Source organism: Liolophura sinensis, chromosome 9 (assembly GCF_032854445.1).
Source record: "Liolophura sinensis isolate JHLJ2023 chromosome 9, CUHK_Ljap_v2, whole genome shotgun sequence".
Classification (NCBI taxonomy): domain Eukaryota; kingdom Metazoa; phylum Mollusca; class Polyplacophora; order Chitonida; family Chitonidae; genus Liolophura; species Liolophura sinensis.
This window is the reverse complement of record NC_088303.1, coordinates 9,234,980-9,246,521: the sequence shown is the minus strand read 5'-3', so window position 1 is coordinate 9,246,521 and position 11,542 is coordinate 9,234,980. Positions and strand designations below refer to the sequence as shown.

At 38.1% G+C, this 11,542-nt stretch overlaps 1 protein-coding gene across 1 annotated transcript; it reads left to right on the top strand.

Annotated features, from left to right (window-relative positions):
- Positions 1-1,740: 1,740 nt before the first annotated feature.
- On the top strand, positions 1,741-11,336 carry LOC135474705 (cdc42 homolog). The gene is made up of 5 exons (XM_064754268.1): positions 1,741-1,802; positions 4,586-4,732; positions 6,574-6,756; positions 7,332-7,529; positions 9,186-11,336. The coding sequence occupies exons 2-5, from the start codon at positions 4,628-4,630 to the stop codon at positions 9,273-9,275; spliced, it is 576 nt and encodes a 191-aa protein (XP_064610338.1). The 5' UTR covers positions 1,741-1,802; positions 4,586-4,627; the 3' UTR covers positions 9,276-11,336.
- The last annotated feature ends 206 nt before the right edge of the window (positions 11,337-11,542 follow it).

Below are 11,542 nucleotides of genomic sequence, written 5' to 3'. Positions count from 1 at the left end.
ATGTAATTTTCCATATACCTTTCATACCATTGTAACAGCTGTTAAATTTTGTCTCATAGTATTTTTTGGCGGTTCTTATGATATGGTTAAATTTATTGCGGCAAGTCTTGTATTCTGCTAATATAAGAGTGTCCTTTTCTTTCAATTTCAGACGGCAGAGCCTATTCCTCTCACGAATAGAATTCAAAATTGCGTATGTTATCCATGGCTTATGGATACCGTTGATGCTGTGTAGAAGACGTGACACGAAAACATGTCCTATATACATTATTGAAATCTTCCAGAAAACAACTCAGGTGAATGTACGGATCATCAGTTTCAGACATTACCGATCCTTTGTCGATATTTTCTAATTCCGCTCTAAATATCATTTGATGATGTTCAGAAATTCGACGATAAGTGTAAGATGTGGGTGGTGGAACACATGCCAATGTGCATTTGTTAATGTGAAAAACGGGAAAATGATCCGTAACTTCAGAAAGTAATTTACCTGAAACAATACCATCTCCATGAAAGTTTTGGTATATATCATCTGCCAATGTTGTAATTCTAGTAGGCTTGGTTATCTTGGAGGGAAAATAATGCGTTTTCATTACAACAAAGAATTACTTTGATGGGGTGTGACGTTCTATCTTGAACAGATCGATATCAAAATCTCCCATTATACAAGATTTGCATGTTTCAGGTTTCAAGCCTGAGACAACTGACTGCCACATATAATTAAAATTTACTAAACTCTTCCCTGGAGGTCTATAAATTATACCAAATGTATAATTATTTCCATTTAAAATAATATCGACAAACAGTGATTCAAAATTGCCATTAGTCCCAAGGGAAGATTAGTCCTCCTTATTTGTACTGTTAGAGATGGTATTATTTATGTACATCACCAGACCACTGCCACTTCCTTTTTGATCTAGAAAGTGGGGGTGGAATGATAACACTGGATGTCATACATATCTTACATGTTTGTAAGGAATATAAGCACAAGTTAAACCGTTAGGATACATTAAAAGAAACATACACCGCATAAAACTGACCAGAACGTTATGACTTAATTAGCATGAATTGAAACACGGTTATCGTAATGTTCCCAGGTGAGCCTGTGTTCAATACAAAATATTTGTCACTGCATTCAAATATTTCACTAAGGTATTTGCAAGGATAGACCATTAATAAATAACGTTCTTAACCAAACCTGTACAAGCGGTGTACAGGGTGATAACGATATCAAAACACATTGGGTGAACATTAGCAGACATTTTAAATCTGTAACCACTAATGGTTTCGTACATCCAAAATCAGTACTGGCTACAGTGGAGAGCAGTACTGTAACGTAGTATGAAAATAACAAAAAAAATTTTAAGCCGTACATTTAGATGTGTTTACAATCGATGATTCCAACCTGGGATCTATATAATTCCATGAATGTAGGCCTAGCCTATAAGCCTTACGCTTTTCAGATTAGCCTATGGTGATACAAGCGCCCAACATGTATGTAAATTTTCTGAGGGGATCACACTTTTAACGCCATGCATTTTCCAGTTTGCTTAATCAAACTATTACGCTAGAAAACTGAACTGAACAACTCCACCTCCCAGTCTGTTTATATACCTGTCAGAATTTGCCACCCATTAACAGGTCAACAGAGGGATTTCTAAATATAACTCAAGCCGTCATATTGACAGTACTATATAACGCATGCGCTGATCGCACTTTCCATTTCCGGACTCCGTTGAACCGAAGAAGGGAGACCTGCAGTTCTAGTGTTAACGCCCAGAAGCCGGTTTTCTCTGACGTTTGTAAGTGTAAGACTTGTGTTATAATGTTCAAATCCCACATGATTAAGAAGGGCGTCTCTTTTTCCCTTAGCCTGGTGTTTCAATCATGTTTGAAACTCGTGCCTGTTTTAAAATTTGCTGCATTTAAACAGTTGTTAACATTTACGACAGGAAGTAAGATGGCGGAAAGAAATCTATCGGTTATAACAACAACAACAAACCCTAGAAATCCCCTTGAAAACTTCACATATTCGATATTGCACGATATAATCGCGGTGATTGTTGTATGATTAGTACAAAGGGTAATGTAACAGTCATTATTTTGTGTGTATTGTTCTGCAGGATGAAATAGTTCGTTCTGTCTTTTATAATTATTATTACGCTGTATCAACCGGTGAAGTGACGGAGACCCCGTCGCTTCGCTTGACCTTAGAAATTAGTCGTTGTAAACGCGGTGAAGTTATTTCTGTACGCCGGGTACAGAAAAATCATACTGGAAACTTTATAGCCGGATACAGGAAAATGATACAGCAAACTTTATAGAAAGGTGTGTAGAACACTTTCATCTGCTCTTGAAATAATAAAAGAAAAACTTCCAGTTGGTTCAGACGTTATATTATCGGTGGAAAAAACATTTCAGTAAAACACGGTGTATATTTTGATAAATTGATTTAGTTTTATTCTTGTATGGATCATATTCTCATGGTTGAAATAGTGAATTGCACAATATTTGGGATGAATGTCATGCATGCATTGTCAGTTTCTGAATATTCTACAACATGAGCTGGCAAATCTTGCCCTAATTTGATATAAAAATTCACTTTCACATGCTCATTGGTGATTACAGCATCTCAGAATGGAAGCCTGAAGTCTACAGTGCTCAAACCTAGGCCGCTTGTAAATTGCGTACACATTTGATGTGCATGACTATACCAGATGTCACTATTCCTCTCGCAGAAAAAATTATCGTTTGAAAGAAGTTTAATGCTCGTCATGTATGAGATCAGTTGACCGTATGTGGGAAGGCCTGACATCAACCTGCAGATAGTTGTGGTAGCCCTGCCTAGCTCAGGATGCCTATGGTCTTATTGTTAGTATAAGCCAAGTCAGCATTTCAGGAGTCCCGCGAGTTCACACAGAGACAGAGTGATGGGCACTTGCAAACTAACGCAAGCGTCCTCCTTCACATGGAAGAGATTTTTTAAAAAGTTGCTAGTCTAATGGTGCTCTTAGAAAGCATTTTAACCATGAAAGATAAAAAGAAAGCAGGAACAAGATCAGTGGAATTCATCAGAAGAAATGTAGGACGCAAAATACTTTGTTAGGCCTACTCTACAGTGTAGACTGTGAATTCAGTGTTTGCTCTTGTTTTTGGAGTTGTATTTTTACTTTCACACTGCCCACATTGAAGTTTACAATGCATTTTATAGCCACACTCTACATCTGCGTTACTTTTCTTTAACTGAAATAACAGTGTTGCGAACATCTGTAAGCACCTCTTTTCGGCAATGTTTACAACAATTACAATCATTTTCAGCAGTGTCATCACTTTCAAGAGACTGTGGTCATGAGTTGCCATACAGTACAATTAATTTCTAATCTACTGTCCCTTAAACGATATATCTATAAAGATATCTTAATTGTGGAGTGCCGGGCACATCAAGATTTTGTGTCTGATACTGGGCGCTCAAGGCTAGTGCCAGGCACAGCCGCCCATCACTGACCATGGGCAGAACCCCGGAATGTTTTACTAGTGCTTAGGTTGTTCCTGTCCCGTTCTTGTATTAACTTATATTTAAATAGACTAAAACATGTACTGATCTGTTTAAAGTGGGCCATAGATTTGCATAAAAATGGAACTGTCAGTATACTGGAAATGTGAACATTCAGTCTTAAGTCAATCTTTGATTTTCTCAGGATTTGAGAAGTTGGAAATTTACCTATTTTGTGAGAAAGAGCCAAATGTACACTAACCTATAAAATGACTTAATATGGTAAACATATTTCACACTTCAGGGTCTGGGTTTTGGTTGTATAGGTGACATGCAACCAGCCTTACCAGCACATCAAAATAAAAAGTGTCTGTCAATGAAGAATACCTTTGTCCACGCTGATGTGATTTGATGTGCTTCAACATTAAATTGTTGTGTATATTACAGCATGTAGCTAGCCTGGAATGTATGTGAATCAAGGCAGGCTTTAGCAATCCAGACATTCCAAGAGGAGTAAATGTAGGTGTGCCTATACACTATAGTTGTGACAACACTGCACTTGCCAGCTGAAGGATTTGAGCAGTGGGATTTGAAGTTTGTCATAGTACAACCATAACATGCATACTTGCACAAATATTCTGCCTGTGATTATTACATTTACGAAAGACTATATGTATAACATTGGGGTGTTCATGAAGGTGGTCAGAATAGGAGGGTTGTTTGTAAAGGAGAAAAGGGTGTGATAAAACATTCTTGTGCTTATAGTGCAGAATTTGGATATTTTGTAAGCTGAGAGGTATGGTCTTCGTACTTCTTAGGCTGTGATCAGTGAGGTTGCACTGGTTGCTCTGCGCTCTACCAGCTTTCCTGTGCCCATAATTCCATTACCATCGGACTGAAAAATGGCGCTTAAAAAAATAAGGTGCACAAGAACGAAATATATATTGTAAAACGTGAAACATTACATTGTAATGCATGTATTGGTAGTGGTTAGTAGACCGCAACATGTATTTGAATCCAGCATCTTATCATGCATTCACATCTTTGCTCTCATCCTTGTTCTAATAAATATGCTTGCTTTTTTATTTACAGAGCACATTAGTTTCAAGGATTTCTTGGCACAATATCCCCAGCATGCAGACCATTAAGTGTGTGGTGGTTGGAGATGGGGCTGTGGGTAAAACATGCTTGCTCATCTCCTACACCACCAACAAATTTCCATCAGAATATGTACCTACGGTAAGTCTTAACAGTGAAGGGATTTTAGAGAAAAGCTTTAGAACAGCAATTGTATAGACAATTTAGCTTGAAGTACAAAAAGAAGTAACAAAAAAATTTAAGTCATTTTTGATTGGTTGCATATTTGTGCCGTTTATCATGTAATGATGCATAGTTTTCAGAGCTCTAAAAGGAATTTCTAAAAGTGTGCCGAAAGCAGGCTTAACCCTCAAACCTGAAAGCAGGGGCCAATCTTTTTCAAAACACCTTTTTTGGGAAAGTGAGAAAGTCAAGTATTTTATGGTATAGTAAACATTGGCCTTACCACTTCCCTGAAAGAAGTGTTTTCAAATATGTTGTGCTTCCTTTGTCCATGGTTCTCGAACTATCAGTTTTTGTGACAGTATTTGCCAGGAGTAGAAATGTCAAATAAGGTGTATTTCCTGGTCATATGCCAAGTGGATATGTTTTTGATGATTAATCCCAGTTGCTTGCATATTTCCAATTATTATTTATTGCTATAATCGGCTAAATGTGCTCTGGACAGGCTAACAGATAGCATGTGCACATCTGCTTCGTTATCCATGTTTTCTGCCTGTGCCCTCAGGTACAATCCAGATTTTGGGTTCACCGAATTCACCGCGCATGCACTCCGCAATTGTGGAAAAGAAAAAGTCAACACTTCCTCAAGTTTTCTGCATATAACCAGCCTGAAATTAATTGAAACTTACAGGAGTGATCGAGAAGACCCATCTCTTCTCAGTCCACAGCAGAAATCGGCATATGTCGTTTTTTTGGAGTGGATTGAACAGCCAACTTCGCAAATGTCCGCAAGGTGCCTGCATTACAAATTAAGTGTCAGAAATGGTTGAAAACAGACCTGAACATTTAATTTAATAGAACTGTGGTCATAGAAGCTATTGCGATCAGATGACAGAGAACCAGTAGCGTTACCTTTGTTTGGATTTTTCGGAGCTGTTGCTCAGTAGAAAATGGTGTACGCCACAAAATTGCAGCTTTTTGTCAGCAATGGATTTGACATTGTGCCCGGTTTCATGTACTGGATGAGTCATGGAGAACACAGAAAACTCACCCATTGGCGGAAGCCTATGACATGCCCACAGCGATTTTTGCCTGCATTTGGCATGCAGGCAGGGGTTGCACCACAGGGGGGTTAAACTGGAATCGCCTTGTCCGTCAGTCTATAGACACGATTTTGTGATTGCATCTCCTTCCAGACTACTGTTACATCTTGCCTATCACCTGAATTTGTGGATGCTTGTGGAGATTTAATATATATAATTGTTTTCATAACTACCCCCATTTAAGACATAGTGCTTTTCCATGTATTCAGATTTTGTCGGTGAAGTACTGAACCTATTTCCATGGGTATTTCAGATATAAGGCCCCGTGACCATGAAGCGATCTTAGACTTACGTCAAAACTTCAGTCATTAAATTTGATATTTTCCTGTCGGTTATTTATTTTTTTTTTCTAGAATTTACGTTCTGAAGCAAAATTTTGACCTTGTAGTCACAACAATTGTAAATTGATTTTAAATTTTGACCCAAGTCTTAGATTGCTTTTTGATCCCGGGGCCAGGGATCTAGTTTTGTTGGGTTATTGTCTTGTGGCTGTCTGACCAAGTAAACTCATGTAAAGGTATGAGCATTACATATGAGGTACATGTATGTAGATGGTTTAGAAGTGTTGAATGATGTGTGTAACATGCATACAACAAAGTCCGTGTGATGGGAAAGATTAGAGAATCTGGTTCCTTGTGCTTCTGGACTTTTAGACTAGTTAGTAAGTGCATGTTTGTATATGTTGAAATTTTAAGTCTTGATATTTTTTGTCTGCAGGTATTTGACAACTATGCGGTGACGGTGATGATTGGTGGGGAGCCGTACACCCTGGGGTTGTTTGATACTGCGGGACAGGAGGACTATGACAGACTTCGTCCTCTCAGCTACCCTCAAACCGACGTCTTCTTAGTCTGCTTCTCTGTTGTCTCACCATCATCGTTTGAAAATGTTAGAGAAAAGGTAAGAATATCTTACATGTATGCACATCATGTATCCAGATCAGAGGGAAGAATAATACTCGCTGATGTCAGTTTTTATTTTTCTGCAAGATTGCAGGTTTTGGTTCATAATTGTGAATTATTTTTAGGTATTTTCCTCCATTTAAACATATCTCAAATTATACCAAAAAGTGGTTTAGGGAGGTCAAGCATTTCAGATTTTTTTTTCCATGAGAACCTTACCCCAAACATTTCTCTGAAATGTTTAGTAATACCACAGCAAAAGCTGGTAGATAGTTTAATGGCTTCTGCCAAAACAAAACAAAAAAAAAGGAACATAATAATGATGTAGAATGTCCATTTAACTGATGATTTGATGAGCAGAATAGGCAGTGGATCTCGTAGGTTTTGCCAGCGGGGTGTCTCATTGTCTTCCAGATGCCCTATTTTGACAAAATTAACATTGGAAAGATTGGGAAAATAGGAGAAAATTCTACAGGAGATGGCCTAATTTCAAATTCTTGTTAAATTTATGGTGTTACATCTCATTTAAAGTCGGAAAAAAATAAACTCTAAACAATTTTTTATTTTTTTCAGTGGGTTCCTGAAATCACGCATCATTGTCAGCGAACACCATTTCTGCTTGTGGGAACGCAAATAGATTTACGAGATGATGCTGCTACAATAGAAAAACTGGCCAAAAACAAGCAGAAACCTATCACTATTGAACAGGGAGAAAAACTGGCTCGTGAACTGCGAGCAGTTAAATATGTGGAATGCTCAGCTCTCACTCAGGTAGGCTTATGATAATCTGATTCATGTTACTATGGAAATAATTTTCAAATAGATACTGTACTTTCACTGTAAATTTGCCAAAATAAGTATGTTTTTAGAGTCCAAATAAATGCCTTAAAAATTTCTTTTATGTATTTTGATAACTAGAATACTCTACCATCCCAACAAATCAATGACATTGTTTTCCATTTAAAAATGGTGTACATGTAAATCCTTGTTTTTAGAGGAGTATGACAAACCCTGACATGTATAGGTGTTTTATCATATAATACACTGCACCATGTTTGTGTACAGTTCGAGTACACTGGCCAGTAGGTTGAGAGATATTTGGATACGCCATAATCATGTCAGCTCAACTTTCAGTCAGCGCCCACGCCATTCGCCAAATAGCGCAGGAGAGATTGCAGCATGAATAAACACTCCATATGTGATCGTTCCCATCGCAGGACACAATTATATTGTAATACTATTGACAGTGATTTCATCTCACCGGCCATTTGCCTCCTCATTAGTAACATGACACATGTCCTACACTCCATAATTTGCAGTGGTCTTTATTTCAGAGATTGCTATACTCAAATACTGCTTATCATTTAGGGCCAAAAATTTCCGAAATTGCAGTGCTAAAACAGTCCAAGAGTCTAAAAACATCCTTGTTAGAAAAGAAGAACTACAAAGTCCGCTGACGGCTCAAGTGTTTAGAGCCGCCGCTTCGAAGTCGCGAGACCTGGGGTCAATCCTGGGTTGGGTTAAACCAAAGCGTTAAAAAATGTTACTTGGTGCTGCCTCACTTATTATTCAGCACTTAGAGTTGAGAGCAAGGAAGCATGATTGGTTGGCCCGGTGTCTGGGTGGAGTGTCATATCTGGTGTCTTTTGCGTGATACTTCAGTGGCGGCATGGACCTGCCAAGCCACCAGAAAACACAGCATATGTACACATGCCTAATGACAACTCCTCGTCATATGACTGAAAAATTGTTAAATGCAAGGTTAAACCCCAAGCATACATATTTAAATGTAGGCACATTCCCTGAAGGGATTTTACCTGTGTAGTCGTATGGCAGCTGTCTTGAAAGCACTACAGTACCAAATAGCCTGGTAGCTTTGTCCTTAAAAAATGATACTTGGTAAGATCACTGTGACAAAATTGTGCTGTGATGGGAAGTGGAGGTGTTATGACTTACATTTGGCTAATATGGGCATCATGTGGAGTGTTCATTCTTGCTGCAATCTCTTCCTCGCCACTTAATCAGAGGTTGAACAGCCATGAATTTGAGATATTAAAGGCGAAGACCACTCTGAAATGAAGGATGTCTCCGATGAAACACCATTAAAAAGAAAATAGTTAGATTTATTGTTTTACATTTTTGATGTAGTAAAATGCATTTCCTGACCACAATGCTACCAGAGCTGTTACATAAGGTTTCTGCTACTTAACACCTATTAGACTGCTACATTTCATCATGCAGAATGCACATACGTATAAATCTGTGAATGCATTCGTCAATTTGACATTGAAACAAATTATTTCAGGCAAGAAGTATAGATGTGACGTAATTGATCCCTTGTAGGCAGTCTACTTAGCCTAGCTTGTATCTTTTTACATACAGAATCAAAAATTTTATAATAATCTGTTTGAATTTACATGTTCACAGAAAGGTCTAAAGAATGTATTTGATGAGGCGATCTTGGCGGCCTTAGAACCTCCGGAGTTGACAAAGAAAAGAAAGTGTGTACTGCTTTAGAAATTCTGGTGATTGGGTGACCATACTGTAGAAAACCAAAAGACATTTGGACCTAAGTGATAACTGCTCTTGTGCAGAGAAGAGGCCAGGCTAGCCCATCATCTGCTGTGGACCAGGGATATCAGGGGCAGTTAACCCACTATAAAGGGACAGAACTCCTACAGCAGCAGTCCGAGGCTGTGTTCTGTCCAATGTCCTGGCGAGGCTGGGAAATTGGTCAAAACAAGACCTTTACAAATAAATGTAGTTAAATGGGAATTTAGAACCAGAGTTTTCAGACTGCATGACTTTATAACTTCTAAAATCATGTTTTACTTTTAAAAGTTGACAAAAGAGAACCCTCCCTCAAGATGGGTATAATGCTCTTTTTCATAGATTGAAAACACTTGCAGAATCTTGTTATAAGGTGTTCGATCGCGAAAGACGGCCTTTTTCTAAAGTGTTGTACATTTTGTAAATATGGTACCTATCTGTCATGTACATTCTTATTCATTACAAACCTAGCTAGGCTTTAGCACCTTACAAGTTACATCGATAGATTGATTTATCAAGCGGAATGTTGAGGTCTTGAGAAGCCTATCTTGCACTAATACTTGAAATTTGAGGACTTTAGATAGGTCCCTGCTAAAACTTCTGCATAACAGCCATGGGTAATAGGTATTGGTTTTCCCTGGCTGTAATCTGTGGTGTGTTCTATATTTGATTATGTATGAAGTGCCACAGCTGTGTGTTAAGCATGCTTTGAGGACTGTTTAGTGGTGTAACTGTTCTGTAACCTCACTTGTCTTCCTCTTTTCATTGTGATAGTGTTAAGTCTGTCAGCAGGTCAATACCTGTGCCCCTTGTTTCTTCATATTTCCGTACTCCTTGTGCTAATTCTTTGATGAATCTGATGTTCTTAAGTCGCCTGTAGTTTTATTATATCTTTTATAACTTGTCTTTGCTATGTGAACCCCATATGTATAAGTCAGCTGTACCAGATTGTTGTTCAGTGTTGGCTCGGGGGGAGGGCAGGGGTGGGGAAAAAGAATGTTCAATATTCAGATCTGTTAACCTTCTGTATATCATAACAATCAGTTTTGGTCAGGGCTGTTATGTCACGTTGATGAGAATCATGTAGTTAGGCAAATATTTCTGTCCATTGAGGTAATACATTTTGCTGTAGAGTTGAAGAGATTTAACATTGATAGACAAGCATACGGAATATTGTAATAACAAATGTTCGACCTCCCATTTGGCAGTCCAGTTGGAATTGGTTGTGAAGCTGTTTATTATTTCTAAATGATAAATTTTAAACATGTGGGGATGTTTAAAGCGCAATATTTACATACACAGGTGCAAATGGAAAATAAGTGACAGTGGTGTAATATACTAGCATCAAAGTCTAATGGGTGGAATCAACTGTATGGTTAAGCCAACTATGCTGGAAATCACTTACACTGTAAACAACTGTTACCCTGGAGGCATAAGCATGAAGTGTCAAGAGTATACACACACGACAGACTTTAGTGACCTTGGTATCCACCCAACCAGGAAGTGTGTATGTCCTTCACTCTGTGCAGACTAAATTTAAAGCAAAAGAGATATATTAAGACAGTGAATCGTAGGTAATCATCCAAAACATAGTTTTGGAAGTTACAAATGATTAAATGTGATTTCTTCTAGGAATGTTTTAGAATGTGACAAGCTTGCTGGTTGCACAAAGCTTTACATTTCCTGTCACTATTGATGCTCTTCATATTTGTCCCTGGATGAGGCATAGATGTGGGTGCGGTGTCAAAACGAATAGCATTATATTTCCAACAGTCACCTGCTATATGCCACAGATTGCAGAGACCAGTGCATGTACATTCATAGATTCACTCCCTCAGCCTTGTACTGAATCTACTGTGAAACTAATCGGTCATTGATGGAGTATGCGTCCTATTTAAGGGTGGTAATATATACGTATGTGTCAATAGCATATATCTTGATCCTTGGAAGACATCACTGTATGCTCATATTGTCTTATCAACATTTGTATTAATAAAATCTTTTCAATAAATTAATGTAATTAACCAATGGGGAAGTTATTTATACTGTTAATGCAATGCACAATCCTTGCAGGGTACACTTTTCAACATTACCCCGGCCTGTAGCTTGGTTAATTCCACAACTTGCATATTGTCCTCTTCTACAACTTGCATATTGGTTTCCTCCACTACTTGCATCTTGTTTTCCATAACAACCTACAGATAAGTTCCCTCCATAACTTCCACATTGGTTTC

Coding starts and splice junctions, on each gene's coding strand:
- LOC135474705 (XM_064754268.1), top strand. CDS start 4,628: ATGCAGACCATTAAGTGTGTGGTGGTTGGAGATGGGGCTGTGGGTAAA. Junction 4,733..6,573: donor CATCAGAATATGTACCTACG/GTAAGTCTTAAC, acceptor TTTTGTCTGCAG/GTATTTGACAACTATGCGGT. Junction 6,757..7,331: donor TTGAAAATGTTAGAGAAAAG/GTAAGAATATCT, acceptor TATTTTTTTCAG/TGGGTTCCTGAAATCACGCA.